The sequence below is a fragment of the Manis javanica genome, chromosome 1 (genome assembly GCF_040802235.1).
Source record: "Manis javanica isolate MJ-LG chromosome 1, MJ_LKY, whole genome shotgun sequence".
NCBI lineage: Eukaryota > Metazoa > Chordata > Mammalia > Pholidota > Manidae > Manis > Manis javanica.
Genome location: NC_133156.1, coordinates 217,475,292 through 217,502,126, shown reverse-complemented (window position 1 = coordinate 217,502,126; position 26,835 = coordinate 217,475,292). Strand labels below are relative to the sequence as shown.

The following is a 26,835-nucleotide window of genomic DNA, read 5'->3' as shown; positions in this document are numbered from 1 at the left end:
TTGTCTTCTAAGAGTTTTATGGTTTCATGACACATTCAGGTCTTTGATTCATTTTGAGTTTACTTTTGTGTATGATGTTAGACAATAATCCAGTTTCATTCTCTTACATGTAGCTGTCCAGTTTTGCCAACACTAGTTGTTGAAGAGGCTGTCATTTCCCCATTGTATGTCCATGGCTCCCTTATCATGTATTAATTGACCATATATGGTTGGGTTTATATCAGGGCTCTCTAGTCTATTCCATTGGTCTATGGGTCCGTTCTTGTGCCAGTACCAAATTGTCTTGATGACTGTAGCTTTGTAGTAGAGCATGAAGTTGGGGACCATAATCCCCCAGCTTTATTCTTCCTTCTCAGGATTGCTTTGCTATTCAGGGTCTTGTGGTTCCATATGAATTTTAGAAGTATTTGCTCTAGTTCATTGAAGAATGCTGTTGGTATTTTGTTAGGGATTGCATTGAATCTGTAGATTGCTTGAGGCAGAATGGCCATTTTGACAATGTTAATTCTTCCTATCCATGAGCACAGGATGTGTTTCCATTTATTGGTATCTTCTTTAATTTATCTGTCCTAACATATGTTTTATCCTGGAGAATGGTTTATATACACCTGAGAAGAATATATTCTGCTCTTAGGTGGTGTATTTGACAGATATCAAGTCTAATAGGTATACAGTATTGTTCAAGTCTTCTATTGCATTGTTAATATTCTCTCTAGTTGTTCCCTTAGATTGCCTTAGATTATTTTTTTCTTAAAATAGCTTGAGAGATTTCTTCTTGCTACATATAAACCCTGACTGTTGCACTCATCAATAAGGAATTGATGAAATATAAGATACATTCCTATGACTGAGTTCTCTAAGGCCATTACATAAGACTCTGGAAAAATACAAGAAAAAGTCACAGTACATCCTTACACCAAATAGGAAGACTATAATAAGTTTGATTGCTATTTGGTTAAAATAAAAAAGCCCATAAAGAAACTTCAGAAATCAAGAATAATTTGTTTTGATAAATGAGGCAGTAGTGTTCTAACTTGTCTTCCTGCTCCTAATCTTGTCCATAAGTAAGTACTAAATACACAGTAGCAGTTAAGGCTTTAGAATTAGGTTCTGCCACTGATTAGGTGTGTGACCTTGACACACAATTTTCCAAGCAGGGGCTATATATATCAAAGTGATGTTAAGAGTTAAGTTACTAATACATAGTAAGTTCCTAGATCATTACCTACCACAGAAATGTTTAATAAACATTAGCTATTATATCATCATTAGCTATTATATCATCCATCTACAACTCATTCTCCATACCACAGCCACAGTGATCTTTTAAAAATGTAAAGATCGCTGCCTTGTTAAAACTGTCCTCTGGCTTCCTTTCTCACTTAGGAAAAAAAAAAATCAAAGCTCTTTACCATAAATATGAATTTCCTGCTTAATCTGGCCCCTGTTTACTATTTAGACCTTCATTTCTTCTCTTGTGCTCCAGACATAACTGCTCTCTTTCAGATCTTAGAACACCCCTGCTTGTTTTTGACTTAGGTATTTGAATTTTGTCCGAGAAATCTTCCACAAAAAGACTTTTGTCATTTGGAAGTCAAATTTCATCTCCTTAGAGAAGCTTTTTCTAAGTACTACTATAAATTAGCAACCTAGTTACTCTATAGCATTATTGCATTAACTACATGACACTACTTATCAATGTATTTGTAAAGTTTTTCTCACTACTTTTTTGTCTCTTCTTGCTAAAATATAATTTTCATGAGACTAGTCCCTGGCACACATGTGCTCTATATTCAATCTTTATCGAATTATTTTATGTTTTTTCCATAATAAAATTAATTGTATAGGGAATTTAAGTAGCATTTTAGGAAATGGAACATAGAATTCTGTAATTGATCTGAGTTCAATTCAGTTATGCAAAGTAGATGTGTCTCTGTGCAAAGCTCTTATTGTTCCTGCTTTCTCACTTGTAAAATAAGAATACTATCTACTTCATAAGTTACATCACCCAATGAAATTTTCCTGACATTACAAATAAACCTCAAATGTCCTTTGACAGGGGTCTCTCCGCTCACCACCAATCCCACGAAAGGTGCTGAGGAGCCGCTCTAGCCGCCACCTCTTCCTCTATAGGAACCAGGGTCGCCCGGGGAAAGGGGGCGGGACAGAAGGCCGGGACGCACTTCCGTTCCCCCGTCGCTCGCAGCCAATCGGCCTCTAGTGCCCCACCTCTTCCTCTCTAGAGAAAAGCTAGCGCCCAGAGCGTCTTCCGGCGGGAGCTGCGCTGCTCCTTATCATGGTGAGTTGGCTTAGGTTGTGAGGGTTTCTGCGGTAGATGTGTCCTTATTTTCTCTGGTCCTGAAGAGGCCTTGAGATGCGTCCGTTGCCCAGAGGAGGGGTCGTCGGAGTTGTGCTCTTGCCCCGCTCTCCGCCTCCATCCCCGGGAGAAGTGGCTGGTGTCCGAGAGAGTTCTCCCAGAGCCCTGTTTCCCCCTCGCCCCCTCATTCAGTTCCTCTGCCGGTGGGCATCCCCGCCCCGCTCCAAGCCGAGCTGTCACCTCCCGGCGAGCTTGTGACAGGGGGCTGCCGAGATTTTCCTTGCCGGCGTCAGCGACCAAAATACCAAGAAATGCTCCGAGAACAAGTCCACAGCAACAACGCCGTAATAGTGACGCTTACAGCAGAGACGATAACGCTGGCGTGAATCAAGAGGGTTAGTAGGCTGCTGAAGCGGACTCCCACTCTGCACCTTGGCTCTGTTGAATGCCGGATAACCTGATACAGCAGCAACTTTCAGAAGGCCAGTGATTGGAGAAAGTCGAAGTGTCGGTAGAGAACCTTTTTTGCAGTTTTCTTTTTGCGTTTCTAGAACCCAGTAGCCTTACAGTTTTGGAGATGTGGAGTTTTCATCTAAATTTTGTTAGAGGAACTAGTTATTTTATGCCTTTAGAAATCAAGTGTATAGCTCTCTGATTTTACCTAAGATGAGCATTTGTGATTTCAGTGTCAAAAGAAGTGCACAGCATTTTATTAGAAAAATTCATTGTTTCTCTTATTGATAGTCTCCATATGAGAAAAAGAGCACGTTTCTGTGCCTAAGGCATTGTCACTCTTGTTGTTCCCCTTGAGTAGAAAAAAGTATCTTATTCACATGCCTTATCATTTGTAAGTTTTTTAAGTTTTACCCACACACATAGTGGGTAAAAGTTTATTAGCTGACCAAATAGCCTCCAACTACGCCTTCTTAAAAACATTCATCAATGTATAGCCAGAGTTTATTTTCTAAAATCTGTCTATACCACTCCCTCATTTAAAATACCTTAATTTTTTTATTAAAGCCAGTTTTTTTTCTATAACCCTCAAGATAAAATCCTTTTTAGCATGGCATACAAAGCCATCTATAGTCAAGTTTCTGACCTTTTACACATACATCCATATCCCAGCCACAGTGAACAGCTTGCATATCTTCTCTAAGAAATAGGCCTCTGCACGTAATTTGTATGTTTCATCTTCCAGAATTGTTCCCTGTCCCCTACTCCTCATTCTTATCAGTATAACCCTTATGTGTCCTTTTGTCTCTTTCATGAACCTTTTGCATGCCTCAGGATCCACTTAGGTGCCTCTTTTATGCTCCCATGATAACTTGGTGCTTTTTACTGATAGCATGAGTAGCTCTTACCAGATTTAAAACTTGTCTCTCTCTCTTCCTAGACTGTAAACTCTTTGAGAGCAGGACCTGTGTACTCACTCTGGTATTCCCAAGCCTTGTACAGTGCCTGGCCAGAGGAATTTTTCAGTAGATGTGTGTTTTACAAAGCACTGAATAAATAATTATGACATTAAATATTTATGCTTGAAACAGTAATACAGGAAAATCGTAGTATTTAAGTTTTAATCTTGGGAACAAAGGTTTTATGAGTCACTCATTGTGTATTGTTTATTAAGAACATGCTATATGCAAAACACAGTATTTACTATCTTAGAAAATATAAGGAAATACAGCCCATGTCATTAGTGAAGCTACTAAAAAATTAACTTAAAATGCAAGATAACAAGATGAAGGCTATACTCTGGCTAATTACAAATCAAGTGGCATTAAGAAAAGCAGTATAGTTTGGAATAATCTAGGACGGTTTCACGTAAGAGGTGAACCGTGAAACTGAGTGCTCTGTGCACTACTCCACTGCTCTTAATCTACTATCCATTGCTCTCACTTGGATGAGGAAATGGGAGAGAAGTCAGGAAACTTGGTAAATGTTACAGGGCTATTAGAGCTTAATTATACAGGTCTGTAGAGTGGTATGATCAAGAGACGGGGTATACCAGTTTAATTGGAGTTGAGGATTACGATCTGGAGCAAGAAATAAAACGAAAAAAGTGGGCTAAGTCATTGAAAGCATTAAAATTGGGAGTTTATCCTGATAGCAGTGAAGAGCCAGTATAATTTGGAAAGAGTGCTGTGAAAATTGGGATTTCTGTGTTTTTTCCCCAATATCAGAATGGCATAAGAAATGGCCCTCTGCCTTTTAGAAATCTTGGTTGTTTTTACCTGAAACTTCAGTTAAAGTAACTTAAATAATTTAAAGTGGGCTGATATTAGAATGTTATCCAAGGGTAACTGTATTAATCAGAATTTATCTTTGGGACAGAAATATTCCATACATAATTCTTTAAGAATAGAGTAATCCATTAGCATTAGCATTTGTTAACATCTCAAATGAAAATATTGTATTGTTCCTTTTAAACTGAATTGGCTTAGCAGAACCTTAGGGTTATACATCTTTATTTGTATATCAAAATTAGTAACACTTTTTTTGATGCTTTGTTTATAGTTTAAAGTATTTTTTTGCTTTGTGATTTTTTTGATATGGAAATTTTCAGACATAAAAGTAGAATATGGTATAATGAGCCCCATGTAGCCATCACTTAGCCTCAACAATTCTATTTTTCTTATGTCAGAGTTCTAGGACTCAGCCTTAGTTTCTGCCTTTCCTGAGTTTCAGCATAGTGCCACTAACGATATTTCTAAGCTTTGAAGAAATAGGACATACCTTTTTATAACTACTGAGATGTTCCTGGATACTAACTGTAGGAAAATCATACTCTGTTGGAATTGTATCTGAAAGTCTTTCACATTTTAAATCTCACAGCCAGTTCCACTGCTTTCTGCGTAGCTTCAGTGTTTGAGTAAAGTTTGCCAACTTTATGAGGTAGAAATGTAGTATGGTGGTTGTGGTGATTGTGGCTTTTACCACCTTGGAAAGTATTTTGTTGAAACCTAAATATTTAAATACATGGCAGTTAGCTATCAAATTATTATGTATGTATGACCTGTTGAAAAATTGGGAAATTTTTTTTCCCTGGAAATAATTACTTTGCTTTTGGAATAACAAACTTTTTTCCCCCACAGCTTATCTTTCCTTTCCAGGGTTTTTAATTGTTTTTGTTACTTTGTAGGGTATTGTATTCCCAACATGGAAGTATATAGTATATTTTAATCAATTTTTCCCTTTACATCTTCTTGGTTTTACATCCTATTTACTTATCCTTATTAAGATAAGTCTTCTCCAACTCCAAGATTATAAAACTAACCATCCATAAGTTTCTTCAAGTACTGTATAGCTTTATATATATATATATATGTATTTGTTGTTGTTGTTATCATTAATGTACAGTTACCTGAGCAACACTATGGTTACTAGACTCCCCCCATTACCAAGTCCCCACCACATACCCCATTACAGTCACTGTCCATCAGTGTAGTAAGGTGCTTCTCTAGCTTTTTATTTTAATTTAAAAATAATGAAAGAGTGAGAAATGTAGTAAGGATCCAGCTTTACCTTTTTCCAAATACCTTTATTGAATAGCTCACAGTTCTTCCCACTGATGTTGGATACTGCCTTAATCATAAGCTAATTTCCCATATGTGCACTAACTCTATGCCCAGGCTTTCCCACATGGTTTCTGGAACTTGAGTGGTAAATCCCACACTAGTTGCCACTCAGTCTCTTTTCTTATTGGTAACCCCACTGCCAGGCCCTATCTCTGCTGGCCCCATACTGCATAGGGGAGACCACAGAGGCTACCTAGGATGTTAGATACGCTGAATGCCTAAGAGAACGTCAGAGGTTGCTACAGTAACAGTTGCAAACTTTTCATATACAAATCTTCGACTTGGTAAATTCTAATTTTTCTTATCAGTGGAGCTATTTGGCAAACTGCTTTTCTGGTTCAAAATTACCTAATCCACTGAAAAATAAATAGTGTGGTCTGGAGGAAAAATGCTGTGGTTTGAATTCCTGTTCAGTCATTTGCTAGGATTGTGCCCTTCGACAATTTACTAGAAACTGTTTCCACCTTGTAGATTATCATGAAGATTGAATAGATAAGTACATGTAGAGTGTCTAGAATAGTTGGTTGGCACATATTGAGCATTCAGTAAATGTTAGTGGTTATTGCTATAATATCACAGGAATTATGAAGATACTTAAATGCTGATTTGTGTATTTTTCATTTGTTTTAAAGGGGACAATTCATCTTTTTAGAAAACCACAGAGATCTGTTTTTGGCAAGTTAGTACAGGAATTTAGACTTGTAGCAGCTGACCGAAGGGTAAGTTGTTTTTTATTCCTTAACCCTAATTTTAAAGATTGCACAAATGCACAATATTATAGCATGGAAGAAAGCTAATTTTTAAGGCAAATAGGAATTACTCTTAATCTCACCATACTGTTTTCATTTTTTTATGTTGCATAAGTAATTTTTTAATAAAATTATGCTCTTTTGGTATACAGTTGTTTTGCTTGCAAGGAAGCTATTCAGAGTTTTTATTCTGATTCTAAAGCGTTTTAAAGAAAAATTGTTTTGTGCTTGTCTTATGTTATTAATTTTTTAACAAATTGACTGATGTAGTCTGAAGCCATGTTTTCTTATTTTTAATATAAAGCAGGAAAAATAAGTTATGCTTTGAGACTAAATAAAAAGGTAATCAGCACCCCTTTTGGTCACCAATATAAACCTTATAGTTATTGTTTTGTTTTCATTGTTCTCATTATTCTCTAAATTATACTTAAGCTCCTTGAGAACAGTGACTATTTCTATTTTGCTCACTTTTTTATAAAAGTACAAAAAAATCACCCAATAAATATTTGATGAGTTTTAAATAAGCCTAGCGTCAATGAACATAGTAAGCAGTACCAATGATATTGGCCATGTATTGTGATACCAGACCAGAGGCTTCTTTTCTTAGTTCTTTACCACTGTATCTCCTGTTTCTAAAACCTTGGAATATAGTCAGAACTCAATAATTCTAGTATTTGGAAATATTATCATGTCCTGAGTGTTAAACTTCAAGAGCCAAGGTTAGGGAATTAATCTGCTGCTTGTCCATCTAGTCCATTTAGGATGATCTCTTGAGAACAGATAGATACAGCTTTATGATGTTGACTGAAAGCAACTATATTGCAAAAGTAAATGGGAAGTCTTTAACAGTACCCTTTATTGAGGCACAGTACACTACAGAATAGGTGGTAGGAAAAAAACTGATATAGTAACACCTGAACTGTGCAGATAATCTCTATCATAATATAAATCTTAAGAAATATGCCTGGCTCATCTCTCACTACTACTCCTGTCTTAGTTCTTGTGATTTCATACTTCATGAGGAAGATCCTTACTTCTCAGTTACATACATCCTCATCACAAATAATCTTGTCCTCCCAACCCCTTCCAACCATCTCCTCCTATGATCATACCGTAGACTTTATCATTTATAATAACTACTAATAACTGTATCCTCCCACTGTCTCAATTTCTGCATTTCACTCATCAGTCACCATTTCTTGTCTTTCTAATTTACTTCTATTACCCCATCTCCAAGTAACTCTTCAGTCTGACCAGAACCTTCAATCCATTGACTCTGCCATATGTTTTCACTTCTGTTATCCTCATTTGCTTACTTATCCAATTTAGATTCTCTGGTTCATCATTATCATTTTCTTGCATGTGCCTTCAACTCCTTTGTGTCCTCTTCTGTCTAGCATACTTCCCTGGCAAATCCTTAACTTCTTGAAGTTCACTTTCTTTCTACTGTGTACCTGCACTCAAGCACCTGAATGTAGCCTGGGAGAAACACAGAACCATGCTGACTGGTCTCACTTTAAATTCATGGTCAAGTTTGCCATCAGTACTGCCCATACTATATTTTTCTAGTGCATTCAGTTTCCCAATTTCCTAGTGAGTATTTCATGTCATTTTCTTTCACTTATGTCCTCAAACTTCTAAAACGTCATTCATCCTTACTCTAACCTGTTGGTCTTGCTTCCTGTTTCACTAAGGGAAAAGAAATAATCAGAAGAAAATGTCCACATCCTACCATTAGCTCATCTACCAACACTCTGCCTTCCCTCCTGTTCCTGTGAATGAACTGAATGGTCTGCTACATAAGGCCATCCCCTCCACTGGTTGCCTATTGAAAGACAGTGTTTCTATAATTGTCCTTCTATCTCTTGCCTCATTGTTACTTCTTGTATCAGTCTCTTTCTCTTTCTTGCACCATAATTACATGCCATATATTCCCTTCTCAGCTGCTTCATTTCTCTGCTTCCTTTTATAGTGACTTGTCTTTACCTTCTTGTTCACTCCTATATATAATAGCCTTCTCAACATTGCCACTTGGATATCTAATGGGCAACTCAAATTTTTTTTTTTTTTATTGAAGGGTAGTTGACACACAGTATTACATTAGTTTCAGGTGTACAACACAGTGATTTAACATTTATGTACATGATAATTCTAGGTACCAGCTATCACCATACCAAGTTGTTACAATATTTTGACTATATTCCTTATGCTATACATTACATCCCGGTTACTTATTTATTTTACAATTGGAAGTGTGTACTTTTTTTTTTTTTTTTTGTGAGGGCATCTCTCATATTTATTGATCAAATGGTTGTTAACCACAATAAAATTCTGTATGGGGGGGTCAATGCTCAATGCACAATCATTAATCCACCCCAAGCCTAATTTTCGTCAGTCTCCAATCTTCTGAAGCATAACGAACAAGTTCTTACATGGAGAACAAATTCTTACATAGTGAATAAGTTACATGGTGAACATTACAAGGGCAGTCATCACAGAGGCTTTTGGTTTTGATCATGCATTATGGACTATAAACAGTTCAAATATGAATATTCATTTGATTTTTATACTTGATTTATATGTGGATACCACATTTCTCTCTTTATTATTATTATTTTTAATAAAATGCTGAAGTGGTAGGTAGATACAAGATAAAGGTAGAAAACATAGTTTAGTGTTGTAAGAGAACAAATGTAGATGATCAGGTGTGTGCCTGTAGACTATGTGTTAATCCAAGCTAGACAAGGGCAATAAAACATCCACGTATGCAGAAGATTTCTCTCAGAACAGTGGGGGGGAGGTTCTAAGCCTCACCTCTGTTGATCCCCATTTTCTCACCTGATGGCCCTCCTGCGACTGTGCCTGTCTTAGGTTGTTCCTCCCTTGAGGAATCTTACCCGTCTCTGGCTAACCAGTCATCTTCCGGGGCCATACATGGGCAACTCAAATTTGAATTGGTCAAGCCTGAACTTTAATATTCTACTGCTCCCTTACAAATGGCTATTATATTCTTCCATATGTTTACTTAGGTCACAAACCTTGGAGCATTCTTATACTTCTCTTTCCCTCACTCCTCACATCCATTTTATAAGTATATCTTGTTAGCTCTGTCTTTCAGTGTAAATAAGACCTATAATTTGACTCTTCTACCATTTTCATACCACCTTCAAAGCCACCAGCAGTTCTCGCATGGATTATTGCAGTCACATTCTAAATGGTCTTCCTACTTCCATCCTTGCCCCTATGCAGTATAGTCTAAATAGAGAAGCCAGAATGATCTTTAAAAACGAAAATTAAATCACTTCCTGTCTCATTTGGAGTAAATCCCAATTCTTTTCCTGGCTTCTAAGACCAAAGCTCCAGACTCCCTCTCTTCTCCCCCCTCTAGCTGTCCTTAGCCAGTACTCTTCTGTCTCAGGGCATTTGCACTGAGAAATAGTTCCCATTTCTTTCACATGCTTAGCACCTTTGTCTCTTTCAGATTTCTGGTCACATGTCACCTTACCAAAGGGGTCTTTTCCAGTCACCCTATTTGGAAGAGCAGCTCTTCATATCTCCTGTTACTGTGTTCTTACTGTACTTTATTTGTCCACCTCCTGACCGTGTTTACTTATTGTCTATTATCCCACCTGGATTATAAGGTCCATGTTTTGTTCACTGCTCTATCTCCATTGCCTAGAAGAATGTGTTACAAATATAGATACTCAAATATTGTTGACAAATAGCTTCAGTTGTAGGGCTACAGAGAGTGTCATTTTCAAATTACATGTTTTATCCTCCTCTTCTGACTATTCTTGAATCCCTCTCCTGGCTAGAAACCATGTCCAGTCATTTCATTAATGTCCTCACTTAGCCTATCATGTCAGTTCTCGATTCTCTTAACATCCCCTACCTCACCTGCTTCTCTGGTTTTGCTCCTGGGTGTAGAGGAACTTCAGAATGGTGTCTACCACAAATTCATGCTGGTAGCTCTTGTTCTCTTTGATGATTCAATAGTATAGTTGCCATAACAGCTATTCTGTGGATTTTCCTCTCCTGAACAAGTCTACTTCTAGAATTGTTCTTTTAGATTTATAATATTATAATAATAATTTGGTTGATGATAATTTTGATAGATACATAAAATGTGATACTTTGCCTTTTTGAAGGAAGTTGTGCTTATTCCTTTGAATATCAGAGTATGAATTATAGCAACTTGAACAAACCCAGTGAAGTTTATCAGCATACAAATAAGAATGATTTTCTTTTTCACAGTCCTGGAAGATACTGCTCTTTGGTGCAATAAACTTAACATGTACGGGCTTTCTGCTTATGTGGTGCAGTTCCACTAACAGTATAGGTATGTCAGCCTTCTTATTTTTATGGAGTTAATTATTAGTTTCACTGTTATTATTCTGATTTTAAATAAAGGTATGTCTTCCTTTACATACAATATATTATTTTGAAATATAGCTCAAAAGATTTAAGTGAGAGAGTCTATTTGAAAAATGCCTTGTAAACTATGAAGTGTGATTAGGCATTATCATTTTAAATGACTTTAAAAAAAATTTTAGATCTGTTTGAAAAGCTGAGATTCCTTTTTTTTGTGATAGATGAGTACTTGAATTTATGCAGTGTTTAAGATTTTGAGATGTATTGATTTTCTTTAGAAACGGAAATCTGTAATATTTTTCTTGTGTCTTGACCTCTTACATTTTTATGTACCACTATTTTTGTCCTTCTATTTAACAAATACATTTAAAATAGTACTTACATGACAGAAGGCAAAAAAAAAAAATGATCATAGGGCTTTGAGCATATGCTGCTTCATTTTTCCTGACGGAGAAATCGGATTCTAAAGTAAGCTTTTGTACTACCCAACTTTGGCTACATGTATTACTCAAATTTACCAGATAATTGCTAACTATGAGGTTAATCAGTAACTTACAATTTTTTTAGTAAAGGATGCCCCTGATGTGAATAATTTTTGTGATTTGCTAATAGTTCCTAACAATTGATTCAGTAACATTTTAAGCACTCTTTTTGTTTTGCAGCTTTAACTGCCTATACTTACTTGACCATTTTTGATCTTTTTAGGTAAGTTTTAGAAAATCTTAGTGTTTTGAGGCTAATAAGGAATTTGTTACACTGAACTTATGAAATTTTCTTTGCTTAAAGAAATCTGTAAAATAAGTAAAATTATCAACATAGAACATTTACATAAAAACAATAATAATTAGAAGATATTCTGGAATAAAACATTCCATTTATGTAGCAACAGAAAAGATAATACCCAGGCTTAGGTCAGGTGCTTCAGCTGCCTCCCTGTAGGTGAGTCACCTGTGACCAGGGAGCAGGGTCATGTAGGACCATACAGTTCCCTCTGTAACTGTGTGGATGGGAAAAGATATGAGGGACATTGATAACTGAGAAGGAAGGAAGTAATTGAGAGCTGGGGAGACAACCACTTGGCTCCCTACTTCTTGGGACCTTTCATATTGCCATATAAGGTTTATCGAATACTTAGACCTTGATGTCTTCAAGATCTGTGCCATAGTAGTATAAGTAATCATGTAATTTAATCTACTTGATTTAATCAATTTATGTAATTAAATCTCCTTTTCATAAATTACATAATTAAATCTACTTGATTGTCTAAAACAGATTTGTTACCTGAATTTCACACTGTGGGAAGTTGTTTTAGAATGAATATCTATTATTCTACTTGGAAAATGAACATAATTTTATCCCATCTGGACTGTTAAGGTGTTATTAATATTTAAGTTTTAACAAAGATTTAATAAAGTTTATCAAAGTTAAAATTCATTTTTTATGCCTAGAATAAAATATATTATCATTATTATTACTATGTAATTTATTTTTTGCATGCTCAGTTATAAACAGTTATAAACCCTATTTAGGATGGATAACTCAGTGAATAGAGCAAGTATGGGTTTAGGTTTTGTTTACCTGACTTAATTATAATGTATTGTAACTTCTTTCAGTTTTTACACATGTTAAAAAAACTGTCATGTTTCAGGATGCTTATATGATTATATTATAAATCAGAATAATTTACGGAATTGTTCTTTGCAAAAACTGATAATTTTCAGCAGCTTAGAAATTCTGGGAACTCAGTTTCTTTCTGCTTGTTCTCTCACTCTAGTTCTAATGCTAATTTTATTTTCCTTTTTACTTAGTTTAATGACATGTCTAATAAGTTACTGGATAATGATGAGGAAGCCTACCCCTGTCTATTCTTTTGGGTAAGTTCAAATTATTTTATTTTCTGCTAACTTCTTATTATCAAAATAGTAGGTATATTAGGCATTAAATAGCTAGCTAGAGTATTTCTAGAAAATAAATGCAGCCTGCTTAGTAGAATGGGGATCAAATAGTGAAAGTAGATTAATAAACATCTTCCAAGAGGATTCTAAGTAAGAAACATGAATATTTAATTTTAAATCATATTAAAATAAAATTTTCACATTAGATTCTTTTCTATTTTATAAAACAAATGTTATCATAAAATGTTCACATTAAGTTTAATATTTTGGAAATCTCTTATTTTACTTAGAGAAAGTACAAAGGATTTTAATGTAAGTATATCTGGTAGATGTTAAAGTAGATGTGATACAATGCCCTATGACTCTTTATATGTAACTTATAACTAATTATCATAGTACTAGGCCAACCCTATCAAATTTCAGTGACACTTATGCATATCTTCATTTTGCATTAAAATTTCATGTTTGCTTTGTCCCATTGTTTAAGTAAATAAAATCTGATTTTGTTATAGTAATTAGAGTTCCAAAAATTATCTGTGGTAAGAACTAGGTATAAAAATTATGTAATTCAACGATAACATTATTATCTTAAGCCTTATATAATATCATAACTTGATTTATTCATCCCTAGATTTGGGCCAAAATACTTAATAATCTTCCATTGGGAGTACTTGGCAGTGGAGAAAAGTTTTGTTATTTATTGTCAGATGAACAATACTATCTTAATTTTGCAATATACTAAGTTTGCTGGTGCTATTTTTTATTTTTTATTTTTTATTTTTTTTAATTTTTATTTTGGTATCTGCTGGTGCTATTTTATACAGTGGAGCAACAGCCTTGCAGGAAAATAAGAGCAGTTTAATAATAAAAAATTCAACATCTTCATAAAAAATAATAAAGCAATGTAAATGTGATATATTTTAATGCAGTGGTGGAGATATATTTTTATCTTAAGACTGGATTTATTAATAACAATTGACTATCAAATAATTTGTAGTTTTAGAAATTACTAAAAGTTGAAAACTGGAAGGTATTAGAGGGTTTTTAAAAATATATTAGAAAAAATGAATTCCTTTCAAATTCAAGAAAACAACATGAAAGATAATTTAATTTTCTTAAAGAAATTCTTGGACCAAACTAATCCTTCTCCATCTTATCATTCATTGGGATTATATTCTTTTGAACAAAATCCGATTTTATTTACTTAAACAATGGGACAAAGCAAACATGAAATTTTAATGCAAAATTAAGATATGAATAAGTGTCACTGAAATTTGATAGGGTTGGACTATTACTGTGATAATTAGTTATAAGTTACATATAAATATCTATATATGGAAACTGTGATTGAGTCAAGGTTTTAGGTTGCAAGTGACAGAATCGAACTTAAAACTGGTTGGGGGGAAGAAATGGGACTTTGGTCATTTATGTAACCAAAATATGGGAAGACTGAGGTAACTGGATTGGAACACTCAGGGTACTGTCCTCTTACCTCTTAGGCCTGCTTTTCTCTACATGTCAGGTTCAGTTTCTCAGACCACTTTTCACCACTATTCTGGAATGGTAACTCCTTACAAGACCATAACTTGAACCTTCTCATCTTCATCCAAGAGAGCAAAGGACTCCTCCCCAACTCTCATTTCTTAGAAAATCATGATAAAGAACTGTTGATTGGTCCAGCTTGGAACAGATGTTAGTCTTTAGATTAGTCACTGTCGTCAAGAGGTACGGTCAAGCAAGGACATGATAGCTCCCGTTTGGCCCACTTGCTTAGAGTGAATGGGAAAGGAGAGAGCAATTAAATGATAAAACTGTCAAATATAATTTCAGTCAATCACATAGCTTGAAATATCATCTATCTTTAGCAATACCAAAATTCAGTTTTCCAGCCCTGTCTGTCTTGTCTCAGACTAGTTCTTGACAGATTCACATGGTTGTCTAATTGGTATCTGAAATTTAGTCTTGAATTATTGTTTTCTTTCCCCAAAATCTGTTCCTCTGAAGTTTTTCCCATTTCAGTAAATATACTGGCACTCAGTTGCTCAAGCAATATCCTTGATTATTTCCTCATTACCCACATTTATCCATCAGCAAATTAACCTATAGTACATCCAGAATCTGTTCTGACCCCCATTTTCATCTCCACCAGTACCATCCTAACCACGCCACCTTCATTTCTTGCCTTAACCAGCATCCTAACTGGTCCCCATGCTTCTGCTCTAGCCACCCCTATGTACCATTCTCCATATAGCAGCCAGAGTGATTTTCCTTTTTAAACTTAAATCATACTGTTGCTCTCAAAATCATCCAGTTTTTTTCTGTCATATATAGAATAAAATTCTGACTCCTTTCCCTAATCTACAAAGCCCTTATATGAGTTTGACCTTGCCTATTTGTCTTCAAGTTACCACTCTCCTTCCCTCTACACACTGACTTTCTTTCTGTAATTTGAACACAATTTATTCCTGCTTTAGGGTCTTTTTACAAGGCCTCATGCCATTATCTCTGTGTGAAATGCTCTTCATCTGATCTTTGCAAGCTTAGTTCTGTATTGTTATTCTGATCTTAATATCACTAAATGCTATTGTCATTAAGTGACTAAGCCCAATCTAAAGTAGATTCTAAAATGACCACCTTGCTAAACTCCTCAAATCAGACTGCTGTAATTATATAGAACTTGGCAGAACTTATAAATTATTTGTTGTTTCCTCCTTTGCAATATAAATTTAATGGTAGCAGAACAAATTTCTTGTTCTAATATTCTTCTGCAGTCGATTGATTTAATGAAATGAATATACCTATATAACTACTATCTAGATTATGGTTAAAACATTGCAGGTCCCCCAAAAGTCTCCCTTCATGTTGAATCAAAGTCAAATGCTTACAGAAGTAACCAATATTCTGACCTCTATCATTGCAGATTATTACTGCCTGTTTCTGAAGTCATGTAAATGTAAGAGTATATTCTGTCATATAGAAGTAGTTCATTCTTGTTCATTGCTCTAATAATCCATTATATGAATATACCACATTTTGTTTAAATGTTGTTGAAAGACATTAGGTGATTTTTAGCTTGTAACTATTATAAATAAAACTATGTACAAACATTGGTGTACATGTATTTTGATACATGTGGACTCATTTGTGTCGGGTATGTATCTTGAGTGAAATTACTCAGAAATAGGATTTCCATATGCTCACCATTAGGAGGTATCGAGGGTTGTTTTACCAATTTACACAGACACTGGCAACGTATGAGAGTTCCTGTTGCTTCTTCTTACCGGTGGTTGGTATTGTCTTTTTGTTTTTAAGCCATTCGAGAATATGCAGTGTTATTGTGGTTTTAAGTTATTTTCTGATAATTGAGCACTTTTTATATGTTTATTAATCATCCAAATTTTGTGAAATGCCTGTTGAAGTGTTCTACCCATATAAAGTTTATACCCATAAATTAGGTGCCTGTTTTTTTCTTACTAATCTATAGGAGTTCTTTATTTATCAGTATCTTTTCCCACTCCCACTTGCCTTTCATTCTCTCAATAGTATTTTCTGATGAATGACAGATTTTTAATTTCAGTGGTAATTCAATTTATCAGTCTTGTCCTTTGTGGTTAGTACTTTTTTTGTACTTGTCAAGAACTCTTGGCCAGCCCCAAGGTCTTAAAGATACTCTGTTATCTATCAGAAGTCTTACTCTTTGACCTTCCACATTTAGGCCTACAGTCAAACTGGCACTGATTTTTGTGTTGGCTTGAGTTGGAGGTCAAGACATGTTTCTTTCTATACAGCTATTTAATTGAAAATTGAAAAACATATTGAAAAAAATTCATCCATTTTCTACTGCTTTTATGTGATACTTCTTCATAAATTGGGTGACTAGATATGTTTATGGACTTTCTGTTCAATTTAGTGTTATTTACTTTTGCTTTAGTACTGTACTGCATTAACTACTACAGTTTTAAAATAAATCTTGATATCTGGTAGTGGAAATCTTCCAACTTTGTTCTTCAGATTTCATCCTTCAGTTTTCATTCACCTTTGCATTTCCATATGTACTTTAATATCAGTTTATTAATTTCCACGGATAACATTGCTGCATTTACATACTTCTTTTTATACTCTTTTATAACCCATTTTTTTCACTTACATCTTTCCATCAGTAAATAATTTGTTATATTTTTAATAATGCATAATGTTCTATTGTTAATTCCAACATTTTTCCTTTACAAACAGCAGTGTGATGAACATATTTAATTATTTTATTATCTTTTCTGAATATAATTATTTTCTTGACAAATGTTAGGCATTTACACTTACCACAAGTATTGAATGCCATTAAAGTATATGTGTGAAAAACTAGATGACTGAAACAACAGCTGCTGGCCTTTAGCCGATAGTGTAGGGATTATAAGGCAAACTCATAATTCACTGCAATTATGTGTGGAAGTGAGAGGCAGTATAATAAGTGGTTAAAATCATGAGCTCTGGAGTCAGAATGCCGGAGTTTGAAACCTGACTCCTCTACTTGCTATTTAGATGATTAAATAGTTACTTTTCCTTTTTATGTTTCAGGTTCCTTTTCTTATTTGAAAAAGTGGATAAAGTAACCCTCATAAGAGTTTGGAGGTTTAGATGAGATAATGTTAAGCAGTTCGACCAGTGTCTAATGCAAGGAGGGTCTGTAAAGTGTTAGCTGTTACTATGATAATGGTTATTTCTAGAAAAACAAGAGCTATAAATGTGTCATGGGAACAGGTACTTCAAAAAACAATCTGTGATGATCATTATTTATCATCATTCTAGAAAGCTGTAGTCTGTTCTGTTTGGCTTATAGTAGGCATTTACATATATTAAGTGAGTGAATAAATGAATGTAAATGTGTTTTAGACATATGGTTTGTGAATTTTGTTGATCTAATTAATTTTCTGATTTCAGATTTGAAAGATTAGAAGTCCTGGCTGTATTTGCTTCCACAGTCTTGGCACAGTTGGGAGCTCTCTTTATATTAAAAGAAAGGTATATTTGTATCTGATGTTACTATCATTGTAAATTCCATCTATGCCATCTTTGGAAACATGAAAGAATCCAGTGAGACATGTCTAGTTCAAAGGGTATACAAATTAAGATGAGCAGTGCTGGGGTTTTCAGAGTATAATTTCTGCCTGTTTCAGACTTTCTCCTCTCTTTTCAACCTTACTTTGTTGCCTTTTTTGATGCTCCCAAATTCAGTCATTGATAGGTGTAAATGAAAGGGATTCAGTTAGACATCTTATAATGCTTAGTACAAACCTATTAAAACAGGTTTGATAGAGAAGATTGACATTATATACTGTAGAGAATCTGTGAGTCTCTGCCTGATCACTGCTGATAACAGTTTTAATCAGGAGATTTCATGAACTTACTGGATTAATTATATTTAATGAATCATTTTAATTTTATAATTTCTAAGGCTTATGTAATACATTCTTTCTTTCTTTTAGTGCAGAACGCTTTTTGGAGCAGCCTGAGATACACACGTGAGATTTTGCTTTGACATAACATATAATTTAACATTTAGTCTGATTACCAGTTATTAATTGGTATATTATTAAATAATGGTTACCTTGAATAATATCAGAGTTCAGACTATAGCAGTATACATTTTACTGATAACTTTACAAATAAAATCTCCAAATCCCAAGATTCCTTTCCTTTACCGTTAACTGTTCCCAGATCCTTATGTTTTTATACTACACAAGGAGGCCTTTTCTACCCAGTCTTCAGGTCCTTTATTATTTCCAGCTTCAGGCCAACACACTAAGCCAGCCCCATCTGGTCTTCTATAATTTAAACTTTCATCTCCCAAATCTTATAGTAGCATCCATTGAAAAGATGGAGCTGTTATTATCTACCATATAGTTGCCAATTCCTATTCTGATCATTTTATTTCAGGACAGTCTGACCTGTCCAGTGTATTGTAACCAAATACTACTAGCATTTATACAAATTCATAACAGCAATTACCTGTTCAAAGATACAATTAATGCTTAGTGTCTTTTTTTTTTGTCCTATGTAAAACAGTAGACAGGACATGGGTTATGAGCTAGAAATAAGATTCTAATATGGCTCTGCAAATACCAAACCATTGAAGTAGACTACTCTACCTTCCTGTCTTTCAGCTCTCCACATGTTGAAACTACATGTCAGTATTACAAAGAAAAAAATAATGGTGAACGTTATGTTGTTCTTTTTAGGGGAAGATTATTAGTTGGTACTTTTGTGGCTCTTTCTTTCAACCTGTTCACGATGCTTTCTGTTCGGAATAAACCTTTTGCTTATGTCTCTGAAGGTATGTTTTTTATTTACCATTAATAAAAAAGTTCAATTCATCTCTCATAAAGAAAAGTCTTGTTTGTTTCATTGACACATTAATCAAGGAGAAAGTTTATCCTGTAAACTACCCCAAAATTCTCTATCGTCTTCTCTAAGTAGGAAATCATAAAACAAAGTCTGATTAGTTTGAGCTTTAAAATAATGTATTACTTAAAAAACAGCCAGAACTGACATATTAAATCACATGTGAAGAAAATTACATTTATCAAGTAACATGAAGAAATTTTAGGTACACAGGCATACTTTGAAGATATTGTGGGTTCAGTTCCAGAATACCTCAATAAAGTGAGTTAAAGGAAATTTTTGGTTTCTCAGTGTATATGAAAGTTATGTTTATACTATAGTGTAATCTATTAAGTATGTGACAGCAACATATCTGAAAAAAAGTGTACATTTCTTTAATTTAAAAATACTTGATTCCAAAAAATGCTAATCACCATCTGGGCTTTGAGCAAGTCATAGTCAACAATCACCTTAACAAATACAATAATAATGAAAAAGTTTGAAATATTGCCATAATTGTCAAGATGTGACATAGAGACAAAGTGAGCAAATGTTGGGGAAATGGCACTAACAGACTTGCTTGACAAAGTATTGCCACAAACCTTCAATTTGTAAAAAACCTAGAATATGTGAAGTACAATAAAGCAAAGTACTATATAAGTATGCCTTTATAACCTATCTAAAAAAACCTGCTGCAAGTGTTTAAGAAGCATCAATATACTTAAGAGTAGTTGATGTGTTCATTGCAAATAGTTGTATTCTGTTAAATAAGTTCCCAGGAACTTCTCTCTGCCAGTGGTGGGTGGGCATATATTTGAAAGTAGCAAAATTTTATTTCTTTTGAAATACTCTTTTATTTTCAAGTCTTTACAAATTCACACTGATTTTTTCACTTTAGTGGTATAAATTATTGGCATTTTAAAATAATTTCAGTGATTTGGAATCCCACTAATCCATGAAGGGTTAACCACTGATTGATGGAGAAGTGAGGTAAAAACAGAAGTGGCTGTGTGCACATACCCATACTTTGAAGCAAATATAGGTGAGGGTCTTTTTAGATCTCACTAACTTGAGCATCAGGACACTGAAGAGAGGAAAATGGTCCAAAATGCCCATTCCAAGTTTAAACACTTCGTGAGTGTTAGGAAGTATGAGTTTTATATGAATTACAGTTTATGAATTACTGTGTGAACTAGAAAATTAAGTAATCGTATTTGTGACAAGCAGAATTACTTTGAAAAACCGTAAATTATTAAAATATTATAATGCTTATTCTAGAAATTTTAAGAAGGTACAAAGATTTAGAAATGGTATCTGTTTGTAAAGATCAGAAAGATACAAGGAAAGAATACTCTTACTAATCTTTTGACTCAGAGATAACATCCATTAACTTTTCTGTTTTATTCCTTTCATTTTTTTCTGTGCATATATATGTATCTTTTAACATACTTAGAGTTGTATGTATTTACAATTTTATGTCTGGCTTTGCACAGTGAACAATACATCTTGAGTACTGCCTCTCATTAAGTGCTCATTGCAAAAATTATTTTTGAATGCCTGTATAATATTTTGTCATGAATATTTATAAACAGCCTATTACACATTCACACTTTACCTTTTACAAATAATGCTATAATCAGCTTGTTTCAAATTTCTTATAGTCATTTCTGATTCTTTTTTAGGATAAATTCCTAGAGAAGAAATTATTAAGGGGTTTAAAATACAGTATTTTTAAAGTCTTTGATATATATAGCCACATTTATTTCCAGAAAGGTTATCTAGTTTGTATTTTCATTAGCTGGAAATGAAAGTTCCCAGAAACGTCAAGATTTGTGACATTAGTTGAAATTTGAGTGGAAAATAATACTGAGCATTCTCTGTCTGCCAAGCACTAGTCTAAATGCTTCACATAGTATAGCCCATTTAATTCTCCCTATACCATCTGAGGTTAAATCATTGTATTACCCCCATTTTTACACTGAGGGACTGAAGAGATTAAATCACTTGTCCCATACCACACATCTAGTTAAGGGCACAGCTCGGTTTGAAGTCAGGTATTCTGGCACCATCGTCTGCTCTTAAATGCTACTATACCATTTTTGTATAAGGCTTACCAATCTTTTTCACATCACGGTGCCCATAAAAAAATGAAAGTTTCTGTAGCACCCTTGAGTATATATGTAAGAGGATGCTTGAACTTGGAAGCTACTTGTTCAGATATAGTAACTGGCAGGTGTCTGCGTGTAGCCAGATTCCCACCGACCTTCCTGAGACCTGAGGGAATTAATCTTTGGTATACCTATAACCATTCTTAGCACACTGGTTAGGAAGCTGTGCTTTAAAACCTCATATTAATATTAGCAATGACATAGTAAGTCTCTGATTATTTCAGGTCAGCTCTATATTGTAGGTGAAAGTGGTTTTGATTTAGTATCTTAAAGGCATAAGACGAAAAAGTTCTACATTTGAGGAGTAACATGTCCTTTTGTAATGTTACATGGTCATTGCCAAACATTTAAAAAATTCAAGCATTTCTGGTAGTAGTTTATTCTTCTATATAGATAATTTGATTTTTTTCTCCTTAAAGCTGCTAGTACGAGTTGGCTTCAAGAGCATGTTGCAGATCTTAGTCGAAGGTAAGATGTTGCAGGGTTTCCTGATAAATATAATTTTAAAGGACTGCACAAAAAATGAATCTATCTTGGGAACTTAACATTATTTGTTGCTGAGGTTACTACATGAATCTCACAGATCAGATTCTTACTGTCCCTTTGCTTTTTTCTTACTTTTAATTGATGATACAAAAGAGACCTTTATGAGTGAGAGAACTTTGCTTTCTTCTTTGCTTCCTTAAAAGATGCATGATACGAATATATGTCATCTTTTATAAGATTTTCAAAAGTATTACATGAGTTCTAATGAATACTCTTTCTGTTTTTTCACAGCTTGTGTGGAATTATTCCAGGACTTAGCAGTATCTTCCTTCCCCGAATGAATCCATTTGTTTTGATTTATCTTGCTGGGGCATTTGCTCTTTGTATTACATATATGCTAATTGAAATTAAGTAAGTATTTTTTATGGCTGTCAAATGTATTTCCACTCCTGGGGACTGACTGGAGGGATAGGGATTAAACTTAGCATGTTGGCTTATAACCTGTGTAACTTGGTCAAGTCTCATCCTCAAGTGCCTTTCATCTGAATAATTGAGGGGGTTGATTCAGGAAGTATTTTTCACCACCATCTATAATTCAGACTGGAAAACTCACATCTAAAATTCAGCAGAAATTTTTATGTTCTCCACTACTGATCTCATGAGTGAAATTGAAATGACAATAAGGAGGATAAGTCACAACTGCTGTTGCTGAGAGAGGGAAGAGAAGAGGAGTGTAGGTGTGAAACAATTTTTAAAAAGGCAAGCTTTTAAGCTTTAAGCTTAATACATTATGACCTAGGATTCTGACTATCTTTTAAATATTAGTGTTTACTAGAATCTGTCTTTAATTATTCTTCTAACTGTTTTGCATACTCTACTGGGAGATCACATAAAATTGTTTATTTACTATTTCTGTGTGTTTCCCCAACCTTTATTTCTAGTCCAAATCTCTGTTAAATTCCATCCAAAAGGCACATTTTATTGATTTCTGTTCATGTCTCTCTCAACTGAACCTATTTTCCCCTATCCCCCAAACTGTTTTTTCTTATATTTCCCATCTCAGTGAATGCCACTACCATCTATTCCATTGCATCCTTTTAAAAAATTGTGTTAAAACATACATAACATACAATTTACCATTTTAAAGAATACAGTTCAGTGGCATTAGTACATTCACTTTGTTGTGCAACCATCGCTATCATCCATCTCCAAAAGTTTCTCATCTTCCCTACCTGAAACTTTGTACCCTGTAATAACAACTCCTCATTTCACCCTCCCCCCAGCCCCTGGCAACCACTATTCTACTTTGTCTCTATAAATTTGCCTAACTACTTCATATAAATGAAAGCATACAAATTTGCTTTTGTGTGTGTGTGTCTGGCTTATTTAACAATGATATCAAATCTCATCCATGTTGTAGCATATTTCCTTTCTTTTTAAGCCTGAATAATATTCCATGTTGTCTGTACACCACATTTTGTTGGCCTAGTCATCCATTGATAGACATTTGAGTTGTTTCCACCTTTTGGCTATTGTGAATAATGCTGCTTAGAGCATGGGTGTACAAATATTTGTTAAAATCCCTGCTTTTAATTCTTGTGTGTTTATACTTGAAGTAGAATTGCTGGATCATATGATAATTCAGTGTTAAATTTTTTTTGAGGAATTCCAGTGCATTCTTCAATACCTACTTGTCTTCCCTCCTCTTTCTCACCTCTCACCAAGCCAATTTTTAAAAAAATATTATAGTCACCTTGCTGTACATTATATCCTCTCTGGCAACCACTAATCTGTTTTCTTGTTTCGTAAGAGTTTGGTTTTCTTAGATTCCACATATAAGTGAGATTATATAGTATTTGTATTTATCTTTGTCTGACTTAATGCACTTAGCATAATGCCTTCAAGGTCCATTCATGTTGCAAATGGCAAACTTTCTGTCCTTTTCATGGCTGAATAATATTCCTCTGTATTTGTGTATCATCTTCATTTTTTTATCTCTTCATCCATTGATGGGCCCTTGGGTTGTTGCCATATCTTGGCTATTATAAATAATAGTCCTGTCACCTAGTCTTGTTTAATTTTTTAAAATACTTATTTATCTATCCCCTCTTTCCCATTCACATTGCTGCTGCCCAAACTGAGGCCTTTATCATCATTTCTTGGCCTAATTAGAATAGTCTACTTGTCTCTTAATTTTCATTTTTACACATCTCTAGTTACCTACTATTTTGGTACTAATGTGATAATTCAAAATTGCAAGTCCGGACATTATTTTTCCTCTTTCAAAATTCTCCCCTTTGCATATTTGAAAAAATTAAAAATTGTAGCATGATAAAGCCCCTACCAGCCTTACTAGCGGTCCATCTGTCTATACCCAACTATTGTTTTGTTGCTGCACCAGGATTTTCATGCCCTTCGTGACACATGTTTTCACTGCAATATCTTTCTCCCATCATCTTACTTATCTTTGAAGGCTTAGCTCAAATGTCATCTGTTTTTTATTTAGCCTTTCTGAATTGTGCCTACCCTATCAGGCTTGGCATTTACTCCTTTGTGCATCCGTGACATCCTGTAGGACTTCTCCTTTGTACCCAAAGTGCTTTATTATGTTTTTCACATGTGTATTTCCTACTTTGTTCAAAGGCAGGAACTATCTTTTAATTTATGTTTCTATTTCCAGCCCATGGGAAAAAGTTTGCATGATCAGCTTGTAACCATTGGCATTTTGGTCTGTGCTCTTAATAGAATAGTTTGAACTACTGAGGTGATACTGCACTTCAATCACAACGTTGCTATAACAAATTCTTGGAGAATCTGACCTTGTAAAATTTTTTAGGAATTTTGAAAAATTTTAATAGTAATTATTAGAAAGCTATTGTTTACAGGAAATTTGATAGAGTCACTGATGAAGTCCATTAGTCTCTCTGTATCAGAAATTACTAATTGAGGGTTTCTTTGTTACAACAAATGGATATATATGAAATATGTCTACTTGACAAATTGTTTGGAAATGCATAGTGAGGAAATGCTCACTTTTTTTTTCCTCTTCATCTGTCTTCACACTAACAATCACTAGTTATCTTCCAGTAAACTTTGGCAAGAAAGGATTCTAAAAACTTAGTTTTCCTTTAAAAAATTTTTTCTTTCAGGTTGTCAGTGTGGCCAGTTGTGATAAAACAGTCTTTAGATAATTTGTGTTTGGAAGATTGACTTGTAAGAAGTCCAGTGCAACATACACTTAAAATTTAGAATTGTTTTTTTTCTTTTAGTAACTATTTTGCTGTAGACACTGCCTCTGCTGTAGCCATTGCACTGATGACATTTGGCACTATGTATCCCATGAGTGTGTACAGTGGCAAAGTGTTACTCCAGGTAAGGGACTTCTTTCAGTGCATGTGCTTATTATTAGCCAGGTTCTTCTACCAGATTGCAAAATTGTATGTGTTCTCCTACCAGATTGTAAAATACCTAGCTACTGGAGGCCTTGTTAGGATTGAAGTCAAATGTAATCTCTGAAATTTGTATAGTAAGAACAAGATGAAATTCTACTCGTCCATAAATTAGGCACAGATCTTCTTGTATTCATATTATAAGACAAAATAAAAAGCTAAATTTTTTTACCTCTAATAATGTTTCAAGTGAAAAAAATGTTACTTAAAATTTTTTTTAGATATTCATTTTCCCTTAATAAATGTGCTTTGCTTATTATATAATCTGGTTGATTGTTTTCTTATTTTCTGTTGTTGAATTTTAAATTTAGAATTAAAAGTGACAAATTAGTACTAGTGAAACAATAGGAAGATGTGAATTGAATAGTTTCCTGGGGCTGGGTGTGTATGTAAGCACTGCTTTTCCTTCTCTCTTCATCCTAATGCCTTTTCTAAAACTTAGGTGTGGTAGTAGCTCCATCTCCAGAAGTAGGAATAACAATAAAATAACAGTTGTATACTGCTGTACCCTATGCAAAAGGGTACTCGCTTAAAGATTTTTTGTTGGTTCTTAAGGCTTGTTTGATTCTAAAGATAGTGACTTCTTTGTGAGATAAAAAGCATCAATGGGGCCAGTTGTAACCCCTCATCTTTAAATCATGTTAGGGCACATGTCAAACAAAGCAAAGGCTGGTATAAAAGCCAATTCTTTAAGTTTCAGGACCACTGTTGCAAAAATCTTTTGATCTCTCTAGGTTATTCTTACTTTATTTTTTCTGCAGACAACACCACCCCATGTTATTGGTCAGTTGGACAAACTTATCAGAGAGGTAAGATGGAATAGTAAATAAGATCATTTTAATTTGTAATTAGAGAATGGAAAGAGTGCTATGAAAAATACTTCTATTCAATCTTCCCTAGAATTTTATTTTAGGGGAGTTTGTATTCTTTATAATAGCACAATAAGAGACAACATAGTGACAAAAGTAAAAAAATTTGAGCAATTGCTCAGTTTGCATGCCACATTCACTTGAAATAAGTGTGGAAGGTAATTGTCTAAAGACCCCTATTTGCTGTGTGAATGCTGTGATTTTTAGGATTCTATATTCAAACCTTGGATTTTGATAAAGTGAGAGATCACTTTTACATGTCAATTATTTCACCACTTAACATCTTGATCTGTGAGTTTTAAATTTTTGAATTATATAAATTTCACCTGTTAACTAATGAAGGAATAAGACGATTGAATCATTTGGATGTTGAGAGTATTTTAAAGTATTGGTTGTCAGTATCACAAAGGCTACTTTTACCAATAGAGTTGGCCACTTGTTTCAGCCAGTGAAACCTGAGCCACTGTACCAATGGGCTGTATGCTGTATATCTGGACTTGGAATTTCCTTTTGGCCTACATCCAGATAAAACCCTGTATTGTGCAGAAATTTGTTGAAAGGGAATCCAGAGAAAGAAATGA

The 26,835-nt window shown here is 34.3% G+C and overlaps 1 protein-coding gene across 7 annotated transcripts in view; it reads left to right on the top strand.

The window, feature by feature from the left end:
- The first annotated feature begins 2,220 nt into the window (after positions 1-2,220).
- SLC30A6 (solute carrier family 30 member 6) overlaps positions 2,221-26,835 on the top strand; it is a 32,076-nt gene continuing 7,461 nt past the window's right edge. The window contains exons 1-13 of one of the 7 annotated variants that reach the window (XM_073214632.1): positions 2,249-2,299; positions 2,510-2,828; positions 6,525-6,611; positions 10,896-10,980; positions 11,675-11,717; positions 12,821-12,886; positions 17,843-17,923; positions 18,388-18,423; positions 19,066-19,235; positions 21,870-21,918; positions 22,228-22,347; positions 25,206-25,308; positions 26,120-26,194. In XM_073214632.1, the coding sequence (XP_073070733.1) occupies positions 10,953-10,980; positions 11,675-11,717; positions 12,821-12,886; positions 17,843-17,923; positions 18,388-18,423; positions 19,066-19,235; positions 21,870-21,918; positions 22,228-22,347; positions 25,206-25,308; positions 26,120-26,194 (771 nt within the window). In that variant the 5' untranslated portion in view covers positions 2,249-2,299; positions 2,510-2,828; positions 6,525-6,611; positions 10,896-10,952. The other 6 variants (XM_017651023.3, XM_073214623.1, XM_017651022.3 and 3 more) reach the window with 6 other exon arrangements.